The following is a 25,925-nucleotide window of genomic DNA, read 5'->3' on the forward strand; positions in this document are numbered from 1 at the left end:
ATCCTATTTACAGTTGAGTTTTAATCGAATGATTTAGTTTTACGTTATAGTAGTTGTGTGGTTTAGATTTACGTTTTAACCCAACCGTTTTTTTTACCAGTCTAGTGAAAGAGTGTATTGTATCGAGATGTTTTTTGTGTCTTAATTTGATGGCGTAATTTGGCGTCAATTTAAAGAACTGAAATGTCTTCTCAGTGTGAACACAAAGGAGCCAGGGGTCAAATTGTTTTCAGCTATGTTGTTTTACTTGGTGAGGTCAGGCGGGTGGGTGTGGGGGGGGGGGGGGGAGGTGGCTTCTAATTTGACCACAGTTGAGCCACCATTTGTGGGACGGTGTGGTCGGGTGGTAGAAAGCAATAACGTTAACCCAAACGTTTCGAGCTCTGATCTTAGGCTCGACCCTGATTCTACACAGCTTAGAACAGTAGAGGCGGCTGGGCATAGTGCTGACCACACCATCCGTTCAGGTGAACTCTACTTCATCTGCCACATGAACAGGTAACTCGACGTACTACTTACTTGGTGACCTTAAAGTGCACAACACATGAGGTCATGTACTGGGGTGGGGCGTGGGGTGGGGCGTGGGGTGGGGCGTGTTTAAAATCAAGTGTACGCGATGAAAGGCAGGTTAGGTGGACGTGTGCTAATTAGTTGTTTAGTCAGGTCAGTTGTAATCAGCGAAAAGTTTAATAACAAGATGTCTAAGTGTCAACCTAGGATCGTCTACTGTAGTCTACATGTTTCAAATGTGTTCAGGGGATAGGTCAGCGGTTCCCAGTTCATTCCACCCTACCCCATGTCTACAACTCAGCCTGTACACCCTACCCCATGTCTACAACTCAGCGGTTCCCAGTTCTGTACATCCTACCCCGTGTCTACAACGCAGCCTGTACACCCTACCCCATGTCTACAACTCAGCGGTTCCCAGTTCTGTACATCCTACCCCGTGTCTACAACGCAGCCTGTACACCCTACCCCATGTCTACAACTCAGCGGTTCCCAGTTCTGTACATCCTACCCCGTGTCTACAACTCAGCCTGTCCACCCTACCCCATGTCTACAACTCAGCCTGTCCACCCTACCCCATGTCTATAATTCAGCGGTTCCCAGTTCTATCCACCCTACCCCGTGTCTACAAGTCAGTGGTTCCATTTTCTGCCCATCCTACCCACACACCTAGGGCAGTAGAACAAACACTTGTACAACGTACTCAGATATGGAACTTTTGCAGTGACGGGGAATAGAGCCCAAAAGTTGTCGGGAGTTTGGCTAGAATTAGAGACCTGTTAAAATAATAAATAATAGCTGCACCTTTCCAGTGAACATTTAGCTAAACTAAATGGTGTCACTAGTGACAACACCAGGATCTGTTTACCAACCAAAGCTTATTCAGCAGCTAGTACCTCCATACTGTGACCTGTTGTTTATTTGTACCCACGTCAGACTGAGGACCGCAGCAAATCACCTGCCTTCATGTGAATGATGTAAATAAAGTATAGATTGAGGGGAGGTAATTCGGGGATGTGTAGAGTGTGAGTTATCTCGTCTTAGCTTCCACCCCGAGTAAGTAAGATAAATAAACCTAAGCTGATTTATGTCAAGTGGCTAATTGAGTGCCCAAATATAAATGGCGGGTGTGTGTTGACGTGAGGGGGTCAAATAATATACTTGACTTCAGAGGGAGGGAGGGAGGGAGGGAGGGAGGGAGGGAGGGAGGGAGGGAGGGAGGGAGGGAGGGAGGGAGGGAGGGAGGGAGGGAGGGAGGGAGGGAGGGGAGGGAGGGAGGGAGAAAAAGTTAGGATTGGTCTCCATGCTATTTTGTTTTACATACGGAAAATGTCTGATAATGCCACGAATAAGATAAAATGATTTTTTCTTGGAATCCTCAATTCCACAACAGTGATTTATGACTCTCCCCATCCCCCCCCCCAACTCCACCCCACCCACACATTTTCTATGATGTTTTAGGATTGCAAACAACGGTTTTTCTAAACCCCCAACATAATGATGAGTCATGCCCCCCCCCCCCAACCCACACGTTGTCTATCCTCACATTCCCCCATTCCTTATATCCAACTTTATCCACTCCCTTCCACATTCACAACACTCATCTGTCTAATTGATTGATTGATTGATTAACTTTAAAGCAATCCTCACGTCAGTCTAAATATAAGCCTACCAGGTTTTTAATATATTTTTTACTTCAAACACATTGACCTGCTACTTTTTTCAGTTTGAAATGATGTGAGGTTAGAGCAAGCTGACCCAGTCAGAGTTTCTTCCATGCATCTCTTCGACCACCCGAAAGTTTTTTACCGCCCCCCCCCCCCTCCCCCCCCCCCCCCCCGAACGAAATGGAATTTATATAATTTATGTAGAAAATATATACTTTTAACAGTGTCCGCCCCCCCCCCCCCCCGAAGAAAGTCTACCGCCCCCCCCCGGAGAAAAAAGTCTGAAAGAAACACTGGACCCAGTGTAAAGGCTACTCTAATCACCTTGACCTTATGGCTGACCTGTGCCCAGCTGCTGCGTGTCTGGCACTGGGGGGGGGGGGAGGTGTGTCTCACACGCGGCAGTAACTCGGACATTGACCCCTGAGTTCTCATCCTCACACCGGCTGACCTCGTGAGTAGAGTACAGGCGTAATGTACAGGATAGTACGTGAGGCTCTTCGTTTAACTAAAGAACGCATATATATATATATATATATATATATATATATATATATATATATATATATATATATAGTGTGCTTGAATCTGTGCGTGTTTGTGTGTGCATGCGTGCGCCTGTATGTGTGTGTGTATGTGTTTGCGCACCCTTATGTTGTCTACGCATCAATGTATGAGTTATTCTGAGCACGTAACTTAAGGGTCACATTAAAACAACAACAGACTGCTGATGGCCACAAGGCTGTGTGATAGGCCGAGAGACACTTAAGAAAGGTTGAGAGATCTTCGCGGATTAAAAACGCGTAAATTGGTGAGTTTATTTTTTAACGATTCTACAGCGGGGGCTTAATGCTCCAAAAAAATTGTGTAAAGGTGCGGGTGGGTCGCGGTGTATGGGGGTGGGGGTGTATGGGGGTGGGGTGGGGATGGATGGGTGTGGCGGGGGGGGGGTGTAACGAAGGAAAGATTACGTCTTCTCGCGAGTATTTTGAGTTTGTTGGAGTGGGACAAAGAAATGTAGTCGACCGTGGATGTTTTTTTTTTCCCACTGGGGAGAACTCTTCTACGTCAAGCAACTCCCAGAGTTCTGGTTCCTGAGAGATTAGCGCAGACCTCTGGCAGCTGGCTGACACGGTTCACACGTGACCACGTTACGTCACCACAGGTCGGGGTACCGGGCTCCTGTGTGATCAGCTGGAGTGATTTGTTCGGAGCCCGGCCGTGATGCTAAAATTAGCTCAGGCAACACAGAATTCATTAGCACACCCGTTACATGTTAGAGCTATGGGATCAGCTGGAGTGATTTGTTCGGAGCCAGGGCATGATGCTAAAATTAGCTCAGTCAGCACAGAATTCATTAGCACACCCGTTACAAGTTAGAGCTATGGGATCAGCTGTTTGTAAGGTCGGGCTAATCAAAAACATTCAGCATAAAAGGTGGGTGGGGAAGGGGGTGAGGTTGAAGGAGAGTGATGTTAAGTGTTGTGGTATACAGCTAGCTTATCATTTCGTTTACCAGCCAACAGCATTACAAATACCCACCAACAGCCAACAGATGTGCAACAATAGACTTTACATACCCCAGCCAATGACACAAGTCAGCACGTCAACCTACCTGTAGCACACTCATGTAAAAAAAAAAAACCTATAGTAATGTGCCAAGAAATACACCCCACAGCATGCAGGTGTAATCAATCCAACCTGCACGTCATTTCTACACCTAGACCGTGCCAGTGGGTGTGAAACGAGAACGCATCATTTGATGACGTCATTCTCGTGTTTACCTGTGGGTACTACAATGAACAAAATAAAACGTGTTCGATTTCTGTTTGTATCGGCCAACACAACTCTAACACCACCCCCCACCCACACATAATGTATGTACACATAAACAAGCTGTAACGCACTCATTTTATTTCTTACATACAATCTGTGAAACAGAAAGAAAAATAAACTTTATTTTAAATGATTCTCCGGGCAAGTAAATCTGCTAAGATCCACGTAAAAAAATGTGATGAGTTGTATTTTTATGTTAATACAGGAGTGGGTCGCCTTTCTGCACTGGATGCTGGCTATAGGACAGTATAATTTTTTTGTTCTAATGAGTCCTCGAAAGGGGCGAGGGGAGGGGGAGGTGAAAAAAAAATATTTTATCATCCACCATGTGTTTGTCACTGGATACAAATATAAAATCCATACTTGAGTTGACAAAGACAACCATCAGTTGCAACCTTTCAGGGTCAGAGGTCACGGTGACCTACATGCAAATTGTATCGGTTGTGCCAGTGCAGCAAACTACAACCAGTCTACGCCGCTGTGTGGCAAGCAAAGTGTAGAGACGGGGGTTTGAATCCCATCTGGCTCTACAATTCAATCTCTACAACGACTGATTTGTGTACCTTTGGCTTTGATGTTAAAATCATACCGTGTATTATTATTTTTATTATGGAAGAAAATCGACGCCACTACAACAGATGAGAAAAACAAATGAGAAGGGACGTTCAAACATAGAGCAAAGACCTGCATTATGTATTGAAAATTGAGAAAATCAAGTTGAAGTATTAGACAAACACTCTTAGACCAATGTAAAGTATTTATAGATGAGAAAATCGAGATGTTTAAATATCGGACACACAATCTTAGACCCATGTTAAGTATTTATAGATGATAAAACCAAGAAGTTGAAATATTGGACAAACAAGCACAGACCACAGTAAATATTTAAAGCAGAGAAATTGAAATTCCCACGAGCCACCGATTGTCATGACAGGGGTAGTAGGCGTGTGGGGGCGTTAGACGGGGTGGGTTAGATTGGGGGGGCGGTAGACTGGTTACCCAGCGTAGAGGGGCGGGGGGAGCTGTTGGAGTGAGGGCGGCACGGTTGTTTGCCAGCAAGGACCTGTGAACGTCTGATGGGAAACCCACGACCGTGCAGCAATGTCAAGGTGTTCGCGTGCAGAAGATCAACACAACAAATACGGTGGAAGTCACGTGACCTATGCGAGAAAATGGCGGGCTTTTTAAAAAAAAAGATCTCCAGCGAATCTCTTTCATTTCTTTCAAGTGAAGACTTGAAACGAAAGGGGAGATGATCAGACGGGACTAAACGCGCCCAGAGATCGCGCAGACGATTAAATCCGTGGGCTAAGATGCAGCAGTCAAAAGGATGAGTTTTTGCTGTCAGTTCCTGATGGCTGAAAATCTCATCATCAGAAATATTTTGGCTGTGTGTGTGTCTGTGTGTGTATTAGCATTTTATATCTAACGGTTTTTATAGAACCAAGTGTTACTTTAGGTGTGTGTTTTCTGTTTTGTTAGCGAATGTAAGGAATCGATGCCAGTGGTTGTAAAAATTTTTTTCAATCTCACCAGGATCGGAGATTAGCGCTTCAGCTGACGTAATAAAATCTCTTGTCTCTGATGTGTAGCGACAACCCCACCACCCTGATGTGTAATGACAACCCCACCACCCTGATGTGTAATGACAACCCCACCACCCTGATGTGTAATGACAACCCCACCAGTCTGATGTGTAATGACAACCCTACCAGTCTGATGTGTAGCGACAACCCCCCCCCCCCAGCCTGATGTGTAATGACAACCCCCCCAGCCTGATGTGTAATGACAACCCCACCAGTCTGATGTGTAATGACAACCCCACCACCCTGATGTGTAATGACAACCCCACCAGTCTGATGTGTAATGACAACCCCACCAGTCTGATGTGTGTAATGACAACCCCACCACCCTGATGTGTAATGACAACCCCACCAGCCTGATGTGTAATGACAACCCTACCAGTCTGATGTGTAGCGACAACCCTACCACCCTGATGTGTAATGACAACCCCACCAGTCTGATGTGTGTAATGACAACCCCACCAGTCTGATGTGTAATGACAACCCCGCCAGTCTGATGTGTTACGACAACCCCCCCCCCCCAGCCTGATGTGTAATGACAACCCTACCAGTCTGATGTGTGTAATGACAACCCCACCAGTCTGATGTGTAATGACAACCCCGCCAGTCTGATGTGTTACGACAACCCCACAAGCCTGATGTGTAATGACAACCCCCCAGTCTGATGTGTTACGACAACCCCACCAGCCTGATGTGTAATGACAACCCCACTAGTCTGATATGTAATGACAACCCCACCAGTCTGATATGTAATGACAACCCCACAAGCCTGATGTGTAATGACAACCCCACAAGCCTGATGTGTAATGACAACCCCACTAGTCTGATGTGTAATGACAACCCCACCACCCTGATGTGTAATGACAACCCCACCAGTCTGATGTGTAATGACAACCCCCCCAGTCTGATGTGTAATGACAACCCCACCAGTCTGATGTGTAATGACAACCCCACCAGTCTGATGTGTAATGACAACCCCACCAGTCTGATGTGTAATGACAACCCCACCAGTCTGATGTGTAATGACAACCCCACCAGTCTGATGTAGCGACAACCCCACCAACCTGATGTGTAATGACAACCCCACCAACCTGATGTGTAATGACAACCCCACCAACCTGATGTGTAATAACAACCCCACCAGTCTGATGTGTAATGACAACCCCACCACCCTGATGTGTAATGACAACCCCACCAGTCTGATGTGTAGCGACAACCCCACTAGTCTGATGTGTAATGACAACCCCACCACCCTGATGTGTAATGACAACCCCACCAGTCTGATGTGTAATGACAACCCCACCACCCTGATGTGTAGCGACAACCCCACCACCCTGATGTGTAATGACAACCCCACCAGTCTGATGTTTTATGACAACCCCACTAGTCTGATGTGTAGCGACAACCCACCCGCCTGATGTGTAATGACAACCCTACCAGTCTGATGTGTAATGACAACCCTACCACCCTGATGTGTAATGACAACCCCAGCAGCCTGATGTGTAATGACAACCCAACCACCCTGATGTGTAATGACAACCCCACCAGTCTGATGTGTAATGACAACCCAACCACCCTGATGTGTAATGACAACCCCACCACCCTGATGTGTAATGACAACCCCAGCAGCCTGATGTGTAATGATAACCCCACCAGTCTGATGTGTTACGACAACCCAACCAACCCTTGTCTGACAACCTGACACGTGACGACAAAGAGTGAGTCCCTACTTGACCCCAACAGCACGTGAAGGGCTGTAGTGACAAGATAAACCACTCACCCTTCATGTGCGTTCTGGTAAACAGATTTCAATTTGTTTGCTTGTGAATTTTTTTTTATCTTGAGGGTCATGGAACTTTAAATAGGCTAGGCCGCCACTTTCACGTGCGTTAAACCCGCCTCCCTGTGCTGCGGGGAACGGGGGGGGGGGGTCAGATTGCTGTACTTTATCAAGTCAAAGTTCTCTGATTGTTTTAATTTAATTCCGCAGCTAACCCGGTGATAATTGGAACGGCAGAAGAAAGGCAAACACAATAAAATGAAATAAAAATGTTGAGATGTAAAATCGGTAGGGTAAATTATAACTATGGTTGATAATTTACTGATAGGCTAATGATGGAATTCGTTTTTTTAAACCACTGCACCTCGTACAAAAACAAGCAAAAACTGTTGAGGCTTACAATTTACTTATTTCAAAGTTTAATAACGAAATTTCACTTTTGATTAAAAACATTTTTCCCCCATCTTACTTCTGTAAAGCTTTTTAAAATAGAAAAAGAAAGTTTACTTTCAGAATCAGGTTAGAGGCAGGGGCGGAACTACAGTGCCGCCAGACCCCGCAATGCGGGGGGGGGGGGGGGGGGCACGCCATTTAGGGGCCCACAGCCGACCATACTCAATTTTTTGTATAGTTAAAAAAAAATAATTTTCTTGCATTTTTGACTTGATGGTTGTTTTGTAAAAAAGATTACTGTAGCTGCGGTTGGATTATCTTTATTTTATAGACACCACACCACGCTCTTGTATATTCTCTTTCCTTTTGTTTTTAAAACACTGTGAAAGCAGTCCTCTTTCTCCTACAATCAAACTTATCAAAGATAAGCAAACGTTCAAACCACTTCCATGACTTATTTCCCTTTTTTAAATAGTCAAATAGGGGTGCTCATAAGCTCCTTTTAATAGATTTGTGCAAATTAAAACGCAATTATTTCTCTGAATTATTATTGTTTTATAAAGTACTTAAAGAATGACGCGTATAAAAAGGAAATGTATTTAAAATTAATAATATAAATAAATAAAAAACATAAAAATAAACATAACACGAGACACCATTACTTATACAAAGCTTTCATGGTTTATATTCTTTTGACCGACTAGATGTAATGGGGTCTTATAGCTGAGATAAAATAAAACTGATTTTCACAGAACACACTAATACACTTACACACATGACATGTTGTTGTAAATTGTTTTAATTTAAATTTAAAAATTTAAAATAAATTAAAACCCGAACAGGCCTGCAATGAGTATCCTATGTTCGTATTTTGTGTTTGTGTTTGTATATGTATATGTATTGTATATATATATATATATATATATATATATATATATATATATATATATATATATATATATATATATATATATATGGGGGGCCTAAAAAAATGTTTTGCGGGGTGGTCCTTTTTTTCTAGTTCCGCCACTGATTAGAGGAAATACAATGCCTCGGTAACGTTTTCTTCGGAATAAGGAGTGTTTAGCTAGCAATTGGTGCAGCAGTCTTTATTTTCCCCGACTAGGTACCCGTTAGTGCTGGGTAGACTCAGGTGTCACAAGGACACGAACCCGGTAGCTGGTCTCCAGACTTTCGTGTGGAATGAAAATCATAACATTAGATACATTGCCGCGTCTTTGGTATGTCGTTTTATATGCGAGAAAAAAAATCTAAAATAAAGAAGAAAGTTCTGTTGGAAACTTTGCACCAAACTGACCTGAACATTGCATTTCTTCAAAAACTCAAAGTTATAAATTACCCCTCTTTTCTGCCCGACATCGTGCGTTTGTTTTCCGTCTGTTTTTCAAATTTCAATTTTTGCAAGATCAGCGCACTATTCCAGACATGTTGGGATTGAAATTGTGCGATGTTTTTGGGAGAATCTGCTGGGGTAAATCAAATGGCAGGACTCTAGCAGGAAACTGTCGAGTTTTTTGGGGAAATTTGATGCCTTTAACTCCTGCAGACAATCATCAACCTTTTTACGCATGCGCATCACATCCTTAGTGAAAGACAACAAGCTGTCACGTGGTGTGGCTAGACATGGCTGACTGGTGCTAGATGGGAACTGTGCCGGTAAATTCTAACAGCATAGTATATACAGTCTAGAGCTAAAGGATGGCAAGATGATAATTGTGACGTTAAATTCTTATAGCATTGTATAGACAGTATGGTACAGCCATTTTGAAAAAAAAATGTTACAGCATAGTATAGACTGTTTTGTACAGCCATTTTATAACCAAATACCAAATCGGCAACAAACCATAGACGGCGACACACGTACAGTAACATTAGCTGGTGGAGAGAAAAAACAACTAGGGCTACCATGAACACGTGACGGCTACAGCACATGTAGCCACAAGAAAAGACACGTGGCTACCATAGCAACACTTAGACGCCATTTCCACCCGGCTGACACAACTAAGTGCATGCACATGATGTAACTGACACACCCCCTAACGCCCCCCACGCCCCACCCCCACCATCTCACACGCATGACTAGCTTTCAACAAGCGGGGCTCCACGGGTAGGGGACTGAGAGAGACAGCAGCTGTTGTTTACGGCTCCCAGTTCTCCGGCTCCGTGAGCTGGAGAGAAAAAAAAGTTTTCGGTTGTTGTGTTAGGAACCTGATCTGGTGATGGAGAGGGAAAAAAAGAAAGCAATTTACGGCTGAGTTGAAGCTTGTTTGTGTTGTTTATGGGTTGTCATGGCAACGCAAAAGCCCGCTCGGAATGATTGGCTGTAGCTGCCATTGTTTTTGTAACCATTTAAGGGGCACGCAATGACAAGACTTATCGTTTAAGGGGCACGCCACGACAAGACTCATCAGCATGCCGTCCCCAACCCCTCCACTATTTCATTCAACTATTATTCCCCTGCATTAGTCCATTGTCAAAGCTGTGTACTAGAAAAACCAAGCAATTGAACAGAAAGACCTATCCAAAAAATATTTAGAGTTATAGAACTTAAGATTACACTGTGCTAATGTTGTTGCTGTGGTGGTAGTTTTACTGTGCTGATGTTGTTGCTGTGGTGATGTTGTTACTGTGGTGATGTTGTTACTGTGGTGATGTTGTTACTGTGGTGATGTTGTTACTGTGGTGATGTTGTTACTGTGGTGATGTTGTTACTGTGATGGTAGTTTTACTGTGCTGATGTTGTTACTGTGGTGGTAGTTTTACTGTGCTGATGTTGTTACTGTGGTGGTAGTTTTATTTTGCTGATGTTGTTACTGTGGTGGTAGTTTTACTGTGCTGATGTTGTTACTGTGGTGGTAGTTTTATTTTGCTGATGTTGTTACTGTGGTGGTAGTTTTACTGTGCTGATGTTGTTACTGTGGTGGTAGTTTTATTTTGCTGATGTTGTTACTGTGGTGGTAGTTTTACTGTGCTGATGTTGTTACTGTGGTGGTAGTTTTATTTTGCTGATGTTGTTACTGTGGTGGTAGTTTTACTGTGCTGATGTTGTTACTGTGGTGGTAGTTTTACTGTGCTGATGTTGTTACTGTGGTGGTAGTTTTACTGTGCTGATCTTGTTACTGTGGTGATGTTGTTACTATGCTGATGTTGTTACTGTGATGATGTTGTTACTGTGCTGATGTTGTTACTGTGATGATGTTGTTACTGTGCTGATGTTGTTACTGTGGTGATGTTGTTACTGTGCTGATGTTGTTACTGTGATGATGTTGTTACTGTGCTGATCTTGTTACTGTGGTGATGTTGTTACTATGATGATATTGTTACTGTGATGATGTTGTTACTGTGATGATGTTGTTACTGTGCTGATGTTGTTACTGTGGTGATGTTGTTACTGTGGTGATGTTGTGACTATCATGATGTTATTACTGTGTTAATGGTATTACTGTGGTGATGTTGTTACTGTGATGATGTTGTTACTGTGCTGATCTTGTTACTGTGGTGATGTTGTTACTGTGGTGATGTTGTGACAATTATGATGTTATTACTGTGGTGATGTTGTGACTATCATGATGTTATTACTGTGGTGATGTTGTGACTATCATGATGTTATTACTGTGGTGATGTTGTGACTATCATGATGTTATTACTGTGGTGATGTTGTGACTATCATGATGTTATTACTGTGGTGATGTTGTGACTATCATGATGTTATTACTGTGGTGATGTTATTACTATAACACTGCAAGTGGTCACATGATACAAACGTAAAGGACGTGTGGGTGCTACATGTAAGTGATAAAAGTGATGACTCGTAAGCAGCACTTGAGTGTTAAGTGGAGACCCCCACCACCCGACCCCCTCACCCACCCGCTTGGTGCAGACTACTTGGCGACATAGACAAGTGTTGTAGCACAATACATCACACAAGCTACTTGGGTGTGTAATAGCGTTGTGATAAAAATACATATAAAAATACATATAAGTAGTCCTTACATCAGACATAGCCAACTCTAAAATAATTTCCAAGATCAAACGTGCAGAAAAATCTGGCCATATCATCAGATTTATTCACATGTTTGTTGAGATAACTTGTACACAAGTCAGATCACTTATTACTAATTTTACGGTATTGTTTTGTTTGGTAGAGCACATAGATTAAGGTTATGTTTAAACTTTCGCTTACCCAAAGATTAGGATTAGATTTAGGTTTAGGGTATGACTTTTCAACGTGTTAATTACTCATCATGTTTGATTAATGTCTCCCACCATGTATAAGACTGGGTATTTTTATTTTCTGTATCGCCGTGCGTGGATTAATTATAATCTATTTTTAGCTTTTAGCTAATATCTATTTTTAGACACGTAGAGCGGTGCGTTCACCGAAAGTGTGAGTAGTGAGTATATTTTTAGCATCAATTGGTCAGCCGTGCCGCCACACCGCACCCTCTTTTCCTTCAAAAGTCGCTAGTAACAATAGTAGTTCTATAGGGGGAGAGAGTGAGGGGATGAGAACATACTCATAGTTGTAGGCACATACAAACTGTTTGGGTGGAGGGGAGGGAGGGAAGGGGCATACCAACTAAGCGGTATAAAGCATTGTAGGAGTTTGTGTAGAGCCGTATCTGAAAAACATCGGGAAACCATATCGGAAAAACATATCGGGGGGGGGGGGGGGGGAAGACGGACATATCGGGAAAACATATCGGGAAAACATATCGGGAAAAAATATCGGGAAAACATATCGGGAAAAGACACGCCACTAACACAATGTATGGAAATACGAAGTGTTACCGTCCATATGAGGTACCCGAGTTTGATGGTTACCCACGTTATATAAGGTATACAACGTTATATGGGGTTCCCATGATGGAAAGTTAAAGCTAAAAGCTATTCTGACCGGGTCAGCCTGACCTGAACAACCTGACCACACGACTCACGTTTGTTATGACACCAGGGCGTGCCGTAAAGTTATGACGTCATGATGTACTTTACTACGTCATTGCGCGCTCAATCCACAGAAAACCAGTTTTGTCACACACAAAAACATTTTATTTTTAGACTAGTGGATGTTTGGATTTGCTTTATGGCAGGTCAAATAACATAAACAGAACAATTAAACGATTTTATTATAGTACATAGCCATCACGTTTTAAGTGTCTATGTTATGGGTTTATCGTGATCTATTTTAGTCGTAAACACAGGGAAGTTAAAGAAGTTGTTGGCGATCTTTATTTTTGTTTGTTTATTGTGTGTTGGAATACTTGTGCTATGTCGTGTTGTGGTGTGTGTACGTAGTACTGTGTGTGTGTGTTGTATTGCGTGTTATCCTGTGTGTTGTATTGTGTGTAGTGTATTGTGGGTGTGTTGTATTGTGTTATCCTGCGAATGTAGTATTGTGTGTGCTGAATTGAGTGTGGTAAAGTGTGTTGTTGTATTGAGTGTGTTATCATGTGTGTTATATTGAGTATGTTGAAGAAGTGTGTATGTGTGTTGTATTGAGTGTGTTATCCTGTATTATATTGCGTGTAGTGTACTGTGGGTGTGTTGAGTGTGTAGACTCATTGTGTATTGTAGTCAGTGTGTTCTACTGTGTGTTTTAGGTCGATGAGTCAGTTGGTTTTTTGTTGGTCTGTGTGTTGACCTGTGTGTTTGTGTGTATTTACCATGTTTATTTATTTATTTATTTTATTTTACGACTACAATGTTTTTATTTTTATTTTTTTCTGTTTCGCTTCCTTTCAATACTAAATTGGTAAAATTTCAATTACAAGACATAATAGTTAAACGTTTTGTGAATTATTTATTATTTAAGGGGAGGAGAGAGAGAGCTGAGAATATCTTTGAAAATGAATCACGTGCATCTATAAATTGTTAAATAAAACCTACAATACATTTTATTCCTAAAATAAGTCTTTGTTACAGCCAGCTTTTAAGTTAACACAAGCGCAATATGTTAATTTTATTTAACACACCGAGTACCGTCCCCTTCTCTGTGTGTGTGTGTGTCAAGCTCTTTGTGTGAGCACAATGAATCAACATATGTGACCTAACGATCGATGCAGCAAGGGAGTTAACTCGCCACCCTGTAATAGCTGAGTTGTGGAGTCAGTTGCTGCAGTAAACCTTTGTTATATTTGAAGGGATCAACACACTAGTCCAGCTAGTTGTTTAGGTTTTAAAGATTTGAATTTAGGACTGGAAAAAATATATAACAAATTGTTCTGGCCAATCCTTACTTTTTTAGGTCTTGAGGCAGCTAATTAACTTAATTTAAGGTTAAATACTAAATAGGGTTGCAGGGATGGGCGTGTTTATAAACAGGGTTGTAGACCCATCCTATCGCCGAGTTGTCGGTCCTACTTATTATTGGATTGTACCTAATACAGGATTGCAAGCTGACCAGTGGTTAAGTTTTAGAGATATTCTAAATGCAGCAACTTACCCTGAGATTGAGCGGGGAAAAATCCAAGCATGAAAAAAACTAAAAAACAAGTCCAGGCCATGATGACCACAGTAGACCCGTGCTGGTCAGAAACTGAAAGCACCAAACGTAAACTCCGTCCTGATTTGTGGGTGACTTTTACTTTTTCTCCACCGTTAGACGAACCGTGGGTGCAGATTGTATAAACTGTAGAGCCCGCTGTAAAGGGAGGGAATGAATGGCCCGCTAAGGGGAGGGAATGAATCGCTGATTGTGTAAGCAGAAGAGAGCGCGTCGTCTGCTCGCCGCTTGTCTGCCCTTATAATCTTGGGAGGGGCTGAAAAGGCGGGCAGCACTTAAAAATATCATTAATAAACGCTCGAACGTAACCTGCAATATTTAGATATAAAGCAGACGACTGAGCTTGTGGAGTGTTGCTTACAGAGTGATACGTTTAGACACAATCAACTTACCAACATGTTGGTCATGTTGTGATTTATATAGGTGATACATTTTGGCACAATTTACATAAAACTCGGGTTTTATTAAAAAATGATGTATTTAGATACAATCTGTTCATTGTGTGTGTTTCATTCAAAGTAGTATATTTAGATGTGTTGACTGTGTGTCCTATAAAAATTATATATTTAGATACAATAGTTTACTGTGTGTCTTATACAAAGTGATATATTTAAATATATATATATATATATATATATATATATATATATATATATATATATATATATATATGTATATATATATATATATACATACATATATATATATATATATATATATATATATATATATATATATATATATATATATATATATATATATATATATAAATTCTGTTGATTAACCTCATGTGAATCATGCCTGTGAAACGCTTGTCAAAATTTTCTATTTTCCTAATGTTGTTTAAAACTTGGATATTGTACTAAAAATGTTCTTCCAACGTGTAGGGTCAAGATCTAGACTTTCATCATTGCTCCCCCCCCTTCCCGACATGTCACTGGTGAGAGATGGTGAGAGATTGGAGCAGGCGTGGTCGTGTTGGTTAGAGTGTTGGTGGTGGCCAGTAGGTCAGTTCATGCACTGATCGTGAGTGATGGGATTACAATGTTGGTGGTAGTGACTTAGTGGTGACTTAGTGGAGACTTAGTGGTGACTTGGTGGTGACTTGGTGGTGACTGGCGGTGACTTGGTGGTGACTTGGTGGTGACTTGGTGGTGACTGGCGGTGACTTGGTGGTGACTAGTGGTGACTTGGTGGTGACTTGGTGGTGACTTGGTGGTGACTTGGTGGTGACTTGGTGGTGACTTGGTGGTGACTTGGTGGTGACTGGCGGTGACTTGGTGGTGACTAGTGGTGACTTGGTGGTGACTTGGTGGTGACTTGGTGGTGACTTGGTGGTGACTTGGTGGTGACTTGGTGGTGACTTGGTGGTGACTTGGTGGTGACTTGGTGGTGACTGGCGGTGACTTGGTGGTGACTAGTGGTGACTTGGTGGTGACTTGGTGGTGACTTGGTGGTGACTTGGTGGTGACTTGGTGGTGACTTGGTGGTGACTTGGTGGTGACTTGGTGGTGACTTGGTGGTGACTGGCGGTGACTTGGTGGTGACTAGTGGTGACTTGGTGGTGACTTGGTGGTGACTTGGTGGTGACTAGTGGTGACTTTGACTTAGTGGTGACTTGTTCGTGACTTGGTGGTGACTTGGTGGTGACTTGGTGGTGATTTGTTGGTGATTTGTTGGTGATTTGTTGGTGATTTGTTGGTGATTTATTGGTGATTTGTTGGTGATTTGTTAGTGAGTTGGTGGTGACTTGGTGTTGGTTATAGCCGAGGTGGGAATGTACGACTCACGTGACCCGCTGAATACAATATAGATAAACTGCATCTGGGTCAGCAGGTCAAGTATCCCAGAATTCCCTGACACCTCCAGGTGACCAGAGATAACAGTGTCACCTGTATTAGCTGGACACTCACGGTATTTTTTCACATCTGTCTACTGCAGATTTACTTGACGTCTGTTTACTGCAGACGTTAGATGACGTCCTTCTATTTCAAACAGACTTTATGAATGTAAACAGTAAACGTCTATTAAGTATGTCTATCAGACCATTCATGAAGTCTGTTTCCTGTAGGCATAAGTCACATTGATATCTCGTACCGATGTAGATTTTGATGCTATCCGAAGTGTTATGTGGAACACTAGATCCAGGCCACAGTCTAGCACCGTCTACCCAGAGAACAAGAGAGAGCGCCTACAGCATTGAACCTGATCAAGGTGTGAGCGAAAGGTGTAACGACACGGTCTACACCTGACTATGCAGGTACGGAAGGTGGGAGGAATAAATAAAATGTGGGGGGGGGGGCATGATCCGCACCCGGAACACATTAGCGGCACTGGTTATTTGTTTTCATTATTTAGGCTCTAATAGAAATGTACTTCGTGATATATTTTTGTGCCGTATGTTTGCCAGTCTCCATACACCATGCTTGTACTTTATTACACTCACCTCTCTAGGTACAAGTTACACCGTGGTTGTGTCGACAATTTCAAGGTTTTCAGAGGCGTATCGACCACAGTCATTGGTAACCGTCATTGGTAACTGTCATTGGTAACTGTCATTGGTAACTGTCATTGGTAACCGTCATTGGTAACTGTCATTGGTAACCGTCATTGGTAACTGTCATTGGTAACTGTCATTGGTAACTGTCATTGGTAACTGTCATTGGTAACTGTCATTGGTAACTGTCATTGGTAACTGTCTACCAACGTTAACATCTGGCCACACAGTTCTATAGGTTTTACAGTGGTTCTAAAATTGTACACATGGTTCTAAAGATGTTCAGTGAGTGGTTACAGGCAAGTAGACATTGTTTTACCCAGATAAATTTTTAAAAATAGCAGGAGGAGGGGGTGAGACGAAACGGAATATGAAAAGTTGTTGAGGGGGTGGGGTGACACCCTCACTTACCGCATCGCTTAACGCCCGATATATTGACGCCACTGGGTTCTCGCACTGTTACTTCCTTCACTACATAGATCTAGACTTCTAGACCTACCGACCTCCTTGACGTAAAGCAGTCCGTGTATTAGCTGCATACAGCCGTGTTAGCGAGTGCGTGATTAAGTAATTGAGACGGGGAAGGGAGGAGGTGTTAGAAAATTAGCAAGTTAAATTTTGGTTTTATTTACTTCCCTTGGGGCAGGGGAAGTAGCTCCTAAAACATATCACGTGTTTGCCAGATCTAAGACATAAACTTTTTGCCTGGATAGCAAGGTGAAAACAATTTTTACTCTGTTTATTGACATTATTCTAGAGGTCTCGCTAGAAACTGAAGAGGACGTCTGATGGTTGGTTGGTAATGGTGGCAGGTCACGTGATGTTTGATCTGTTAGTAGAAGTGACGTCAGAGTCTACTGAACAACTGTCTGACTCATTGTAGTAGCATGGGCGGGGTCTGTGTGGAGAGAGGGGCGGGGAACAGCCCGGCACTCAGAAGTTTCCAGAATCTCGTCACTGCCTCGATCACACGAGGAAGTCATTTGTTACTCGCTCGCTTGATAAAATAAAAACAAGGTCAGCCTAAAAACGGACAGGATCGGCCCACTTGTTGTATGTATTGATTTGACCTTATCTGGCACACGACCAAAAGCCTGGGATGAATTAACATTTAGGTTCGAGGCAGGGTTGCCATATTGGCTTAGTAACCGAATTACAAACGAAATAACATTAGGTCGTTGGCTAAACTGTTTCGGCGAAGATAGTTCTTGCTGTGATAGATTAGTACACATTTGCTTTTGGAAATTAATGTAGAAAATATTATTTTTCAGTGTGTAGCATTTTACTTACTAAATATTGTTGTTGTTTTTTTTTTAAATCAATGTGAAAAATGTGGCAACGTTTTGTAACTGTTATTGTTAAAGTTTACTCTTGCTAAATGAAGGTTTTGGTAATTTATTTAATAAAATACACTTTACGAATTGAGTATAATCTTAGATGTTAAGAAATATAACTGTTATATTGTAAGGACCCTCAACAGTTACAAAACATAATTAAATTATTATCGGGACCTTCTTTACTCACTCAATACGACTGAGTTAAGAAAGTCCTGATAATAAACAAAACATACACACACAGACTCAAACAATATCCCAAACACCCATACACACACACACACACAAAGAGTCCCGAACCGGATCTCTGCAAGTTTAAAATACCTGTCCTGTGGTGTGTTCGTCTGTTGATGAAAATTTGATACCTTTTGGAAAAAGGTTGCTTACACCTCACCCGTCTTCAACCCCTCCCCCCGATACACACACACACACACACACTCATACACACACACAAATGTTAACGCTTGCTATTTCAGGAAATGAATGTGTTGTTGTATAGAAAACAGACTTTCAAAATCTCGACTGAAAAGGTGTCGTTTTTTAAAGCTTCCCCTTTCAGACCTAGTATTGATTGAAATAATGTATGCGACACTCCCTGCCTTGGTAAACACACGCAGTACCTGCCTGTCTTTAGGTGGGATCTCATCTGTGTAGCTCCAATACAAACAACAACTACCACAGACCTAAACACACGCAGTACCTGCCTGTCTTTAGGTGGGATCTCATCTGTGTAGCTCCAATACAAACAACAACTACCACAGACCTAAACACACGCAGTACCTGCCTGTCTTTAGGTAGGATCTCATCTGTGTAGCTCCAATACAAACAACAACTACCACAGACCTAAACACACGCAGTACCTGCCTGTCTTTAGGTGGGATCTCATCTGTGTAGCTCCAATACAAACAACAACTACCACAGACCTAAACACACGCAGTACCTGCCTGTCTTTAGGTAGGATCTCATCTGTGTAGCTTCAATACAAACAACAACTACCACAGACCTAAACACACGCAGTACCTGCCTGTCTTTAGGTGGGATCTCATCTGTGTAGCTCCAATACAAACAACAACTACCACAGACCTAAACACACGCAGTACCTGCCTGTCTTTAGGTGGGATCTCATCTGTGTAGCTCCAATACAAACAACAACTACCACAGACCTAAATACAGTGTGTTTAAATATATGGGGGCTTCATGGGGTTGGCACTAGGAGGGGGGGGGGGGAGGATATGCTTATGTGACTCATGGGGTCTGGTCACGTGACTCTGGTAGTTTTAATATGCCGTCACGTGGATTAGATTTGGTGGAGCCATACACACAAGAGTTGTGGCTGTATGGGAACCTAGGGGCATCATACTGACCAAGGTTTGGGGCATCATACTGACCAAGGTTTGGGGCATCATACTGACCAAGGTTTGGGGCATCATACTGACCAAGGTTTGGGGCATCATACTGACCAAGGTTTGGGGCATCATACTGACCAAGGTTTGGGGCGTCATACTGACCAAGGTTTGGGGCATCATACTGACCAAGGTTTGGGGCGTCATACTGACCAAGGTTTGGGGCGTCATACTGACCAGAGTTTAGGGCGTCATACTGACCAAGGTTTGGGGCATCATACTGACCAAGGTTTGGGGCGTCATACTGACCAGAGTTTAGGGCGTCATACTGACCAGTTGGGGCGTCATACTGACCAAGGTTTGGGGCGTCATACTGACCAGAGTTTAGGGCGTCATACTGACCAAGGTTTGGGGCATCATACTGACCAAGGTTTGGGGCGTCATACTGACCAGAGTTTGGGGCGTCATACTGACCAGTTGGGGCATCATACTGACCAAGGTTTGGGGCGTCATACTGACCAGAGTTTAGGGCGTCATACTGACCAGTTGGGGCATCATACTGACCAAGGTTTGGGGCGTCATACTGACCAGAGTTTAGGGCGTCATACTGACCAGTTGGGGCATCATACTGACCAAGGTTTGGGGCGTCATACTGACCAAGGTTTGGGGCATCATACTGACAGAGGTTTGGGGCATCATACTGACCAAGGTTTGGGGCATCATACTGAACAAGGTTTGGGGCATCATACTGACCAAGGTTTGGGGCATCATACTGACCAAGGTTTGGGGCGTCATACTGACCAAGGTTTGGGGCATCATACTGACCAAGGTTTGGGGCGTCATACTGACCAAGGTTTGGGGCGTCATACTGACCAGAGTTTAGGGCGTCATACTGACCAAGGTTTGGGGCATCATACTGACCAAGGTTTGGGGCGTCATACTGACCAGAGTTTAGGGCGTCATACTGACCAGTTGGGGCGTCATACTGACCAAGGTTTGGGGCGTCATACTGACCAGAGTTTAGGGCGTCATACTGACCAAGGTTTGGGGCATCATACTGACCAAGGTTTGGGGCGTCATACTGACCAGAGTTTGGGGCGTCATACTGACCAGTTGGGGCATCATACTGACCAAGGTTTGGGGCGTCATACTGACCAGAGTTTAGGGCGTCATACTGACCAGTTGGGGCATCATACTGACCAAGGTTTGGGGCGTCATACTGACCAGAGTTTAGGGCGTCATACTGACCAGTTGGGGCATCATACTGACCAAGGTTTGGGGCGTCATACTGACCAGAGTTTGGGCGTCATACTGACCAGTTGGGGCGTCATACCGACCTGAGTTTGGGGCGTCATACTGACCAGAGTTTGGGGCGTCATACTGACCAGAGTTTGGGGCGTCATACTGACCAGAGTTTGGGGCGTCATACCGACCTGAGTTTGGGGCGTCATACTGACCAGAGTTTGGGGCGTCATACTGACCAGTTGGGGCGTCATACCGACCTGAGTTTGGGGCGTCATACTGACCAGAGTTTGGGGCATCATACTGACCAGAGTTTGGGGCGTCATACTGACCAGTTTGGGGCGTCATACCGACCTGAGTTTGGGGCGTCATACTGACCAGAGTTTGGGGCGTCATACTGACCTGAGTTTGGGGCGTCATACTGACCAGTTTGGGCGTCATACTGACCAAGGTTTGGGGCGTCATACTGACCAGAGTTTAGGGCGTCATACTGACCAAGGTTTGGGGCATCATACTGACCAAGGTTTGGGGCGTCATACTGACCAGAGTTTGGGGCGTCATACTGACCAGTAGGGGCATCATACTGACCAAGGTTTGGGGCGTCATACTGACCAGAGTTTAGGGCGTCATACTGACCAGTTGGGGCATCATACTGACCAAGGTTTGGGGCGTCATACTGACCAGAGTTTAGGGCGTCATACTGACCAGTTGGGGCATCATACTGACCAAGGTTTGGGGCGTCATACTGACCAGAGTTTGGGCGTCATACTGACCAGAGTTTGGGGCGTCATACTGACCAGTTGGGGCGTTATACCGACCTGAGTTTGGGGCGTCATACTGACCAGAGTTTGGGGCGTCATACTGACCAGAGTTTGGGGCGTCATACTGACCAGAGTTTGGGGCGTCATACCGACCTGAGTTTGGGGCGTCATACTGACCAGAGTTTGGGGCGTCATACTGACCAGTTGGGGCGTCATACCGACCTGAGTTTGGGGCGTCATACTGACCAGAGTTTAGGGCGTCATACTGACCAGAGTTTGGGGCGTCATACTGACCAGAGTTTGGGGCGTCATACTGACCAGTTGGGGCGTCATACCGACCTGAGTTTGGGGCGTCATACTGACCAGAGTTTGGGGCGTCATACTGACCAGAGTTTGGGGCGTCATACTGACCAGTTTGGGGCGTCATACCGACCTGAGTTTGGGGCGTCATACTGACCATAGTTTGGGGCGTCATACTGACCTGAGTTTGGGGCGTCATACTGACCAGTTGGGGCGTCATACTGACCAAGGTTTGGGGCGTCATACTGACCAGAGTTTAGGGCGTCATACTGACCAGAGTTTGGGGCGTCATACTGACCTGAGTTTGGGGCGTCATACTGACCAAGGTTTGGGGCGTCATACTGACCATGGTTTGGGGCGTCATACCGATCTGAGTTTAGGGCGTCATACTGACCAGAGTTTGGGGCGTCATACTGACCAGTTTGGGCGTCATACTGACCATGGTTTGGGGCGTCATACTGACCAGAGTTTAGGGCGTCATACTGACCAGAGTTTGGGGCGTCATACTGACCAGAGTTTAGGGCGTCATACTGACCAGTTGGGGCGTCATACTGACCATGGTTTGGGGCGTCATACTGACCAGAGTTTAGGGCGTCATACTGACCAGAGTTTGGGGCGTCATACTGACCTGAGTTTGGGGCGTCATACTGACCAGTTGGGGCGTCATACTGACCATGGTTTGGGGCGTCATACCGATCTGAGTTTAGGGCGTCATACTGACCAGAGTTTAGGGCGTCATACTGACCAAGGTTTAGGGCGTCATACCGACCTGAGTTTAGGGCGTCATACTGACCAAGGTTTGGGGCGTCATACTGACCAGAGTTTAGGGCGTCATACTGACCAAGGTTTGGGGCATCATACTGACCAAGGTTTGGGGCGTCATACTGACCAGAGTTTGGGGCGTCATACTGACCAGTTGGGGCATCATACTGACCAAGGTTTGGGGCGTCATACTGACCAGAGTTTAGGGCGTCATACTGACCAGTTGGGGCATCATACTGACCAAGGTTTGGGGCGTCATACTGACCAGAGTTTAGGGCGTCATACTGACCAGTTGGGGCATCATACTGACCAAGGTTTGGGGCGTCATACTGACCAGAGTTTGGGCGTCATACTGACCAGAGTTTGGGGCGTCATACTGACCAGTTGGGGCGTCATACCGACCTGAGTTTGGGGCGTCATACTGACCAGAGTTTGGGGCGTCATACTGACCAGAGTTTGGGGCGTCATACTGACCAGAGTTTGGGGCGTCATACCGACCTGAGTTTGGGGCGTCATACTGACCAGAGTTTGGGGCGTCATACTGACCAGTTGGGGCGTCATACCGACCTGAGTTTGGGGCGTCATACTGACCAGAGTTTAGGGCGTCATACTGACCAGAGTTTGGGGCGTCATACTGACCAGAGTTTGGGGCGTCATACTGACCAGTTTGGGCGTCATACCGACCTGAGTTTGGGGCGTCATACTGACCAGAGTTTGGGGCGTCATACTGACCAGAGTTTGGGGCGTCATACTGACCAGTTTGGGGCGTCATACCGACCTGAGTTTGGGGCGTCATACTGACCAGAGTTTGGGGCGTCATACTGACCTGAGTTTGGGGCGTCATACTGACCAGTTGGGGCGTCATACTGACCAAGGTTTGGGGCGTCATACTGACCAGAGTTTAGGGCGTCATACTGACCAGAGTTTGGGGCGTCATACTGACCTGAGTTTGGGGCGTCATACTGACCTGAGTTTGGGGCGTCATACTGACCAGTTGGGGCGTCATACTGACCAAGGTTTGGGGCGTCATACTGACCAGAGTTTGGGGCGTCATACTGACCAGTTGGGGCGTCATACTGACCATGGTTTGGGGCGTCATACTGACCAGAGTTTAGGGCGTCATACTGACCAGAGTTTGGGGCGTCATACTGAACAGAGTTTAGGGCGTCATACTGACCAGTTGGGGCGTCATACTGACCATGGTTTGGGGCGTCATACTGACCAGAGTTTAGGGCGTCATACTGACCAGAGTTTGGGGCGTCATACTGACCTGAGTTTGGGGCGTCATACTGACCAGTTGGGGCGTCATACTGACCATGGTTTGGGGCGTCATACCGATCTGAGTTTAGGGCGTCATACTGACCAGAGTTTAGGGCGTCATACTGACCAGAGTTTGGGGCGTCATACTGACCAGAGTTTGGGGCGTCATACTGACCAGTTTGGGGCGTCATACTGACCAAGGTTTAGGGCGTCATACCGACCTGAGTTTAGGGCGTCATACTGACCAAGGTTTGGGGCGTCATACTGACCAGAGTTTGGGGCGTCATACTGACCAGAGTTTAGGGCGTCATACTGACCAGAGTTTGGGGCGTCATACTGACCAGAGTTTAGGGTGTCATACTGACCAAAGTTTTGGGCGTCATACTGACCAGAGTTTAGTGCGTCATACTTACCAATGTTTGGGGCGTCATACTGACCAAGGTTTGGGGCGTCATACTGACCAGTTTGGGGCGTCATACTGACCAGAGTTTGGGGCGTCATACTGACCAGTTGGGGCGTCATACTGACCATGGTTTGGGGCGTCATACTGACCAGAGTTTGGGGCGTCATACTGACCAGAGTTTGGGGCGTCATACTGACCAGTTTGGGGCGTCATACTGACCAAGGTTTGGGGCGTCATACTGACCAGAGTTTGGGGCGTCATACTGACCAGAGTTTGGGGCGTCATACTGACCAGAGTTTGGGGCGTCATACTGAGCAGAGTTTGGGGCGTCATACTGACCAGTTTGGGGCGTCATACTGACCAAGTTTGGGGCGTCATGCTGACCAGAGTTTAGGGCGTCATACTGACCAAGGTTTGGGGCGTCATACTGACCAAGGTTTGGGGCGTCATACTGACCAGAGTTTAGGGCGTCATGGTGGTATATTTTGGTGTGTGTTAGTGACATGGGCGTGGTGGTGATTGGAAAAGAAGATGAATCCACCGTGGACCACTCCTTCACCTCCAAACAATTTTTTTAAACACGTCGGTATGTCAACTTGATTTAACACAACACTTGTGTCAAGAATCGAGTGTTTAACGTATTTACAACTTGATTCAACACAACAAGTGTGAGGCGGAAATAAAGTGCGCGCAGTTCTCCTGCCGAGACTTTAAACACTTATTTCCGGAAGTTACATGGTCACGTGACTTGAAAACAAAAGTTTAAATATTTTAATTTTCCTAGGGTTGTTAACCTAATTATTTTGGTGTTTGTTGTCACTGAGCTGCGATCATTCCTGACAATAATTATAACCAACCTCTAAAGTACGAGACTGTAGGCAAGATATTAATTTTACACAAGGTAACAAGGGCGGTGTTTCTCTCTGATCTTAATTGTAGAATTGGGGTTAATTTCTTCCAGTGTTTTTTTCCAGACTTTTTTCTCCGGGGGAAGGGGGGGGGGGCTGGTAAAAGTATGTTTTCTCTATAGATTTCATGTCATTCGGGGGGGGGGGGGATCCGCCAACACGAAGAGATGCCTGGAGGAAACTCTGATTTCCTCCAAGATAATTAACAAATTCTCCGACTCCTGAACAATCTGCAAAGAAGTTTGCTTTTGGAGTTATCTTTCCTAGAATCTATATGGGTTGTTGTACTTATCTAACGAGGCTGATCTTCCTCAGACAATGGTGTGTGGTAGAGATGTGTGGTCTAGGGTAGAGTAGGTAAATTTAAACCTACGTGTATGGCTACTAAGCTACTACAGGCTGTGTTGATAGAGAACAGCGCCTTGCCTTAGTAAACATGGATAGAAAAAAAACTCATATGAGAGGAATGTTAACAATAGATAGCCAGATGCTAACAGCCGCAGCAGAAGTGAATTAGAAAAATTAGTTACGTAATACGTTTTGTCACGTCTTTGTCGTGGCGTCAGCGAGACTTGTGTCTAAAGTTGCATCGAACTGACAGCCGGAGCGGCATCAGACGGGGATCGTGTGGCGCTACATTCTCGCGCGCCTTGCTCGTCGGTAACTTTAGCCGGATACCCTTTTGATACAGTCAGGGCCAGAGACGAGTGTCTGTTCTTGGTACTCGTTTCATAATCTAAGTGTACATGTGCTCAATGGAAGGTAGACGTTTCATAATCTATGTGTACATGTGCTCAATGGAACGTAGACGTTTCATTATCTAAGT

At 44.6% G+C, this 25,925-nt stretch overlaps 1 protein-coding gene across 1 annotated transcript in view; it reads right to left on the reverse strand.

The window, feature by feature from the left end:
* LOC131928251 (adhesion G protein-coupled receptor L4) overlaps positions 1–14,482 on the reverse strand; it is a 60,719-nt gene extending 46,237 nt beyond the window's left edge. Inside the window, exon 1 of the mRNA XM_059284218.1 lies at positions 14,230–14,482. Coding sequence (XP_059140201.1) covers positions 14,230–14,290 — 61 coding nt within the window. The 5' untranslated portion in view covers positions 14,291–14,482. The remainder of the gene's footprint in view (positions 1–14,229) is intronic.
* Between the last annotated feature and the right edge of the window lie 11,443 nt (positions 14,483–25,925).

This window comes from Physella acuta, unplaced genomic scaffold (assembly GCF_028476545.2).
Source record: "Physella acuta isolate Inbredline_101_S28 unplaced genomic scaffold, ASM2847654v3 ptg001480l, whole genome shotgun sequence".
Lineage (NCBI taxonomy): Eukaryota > Metazoa > Mollusca > Gastropoda > Physidae > Physella > Physella acuta.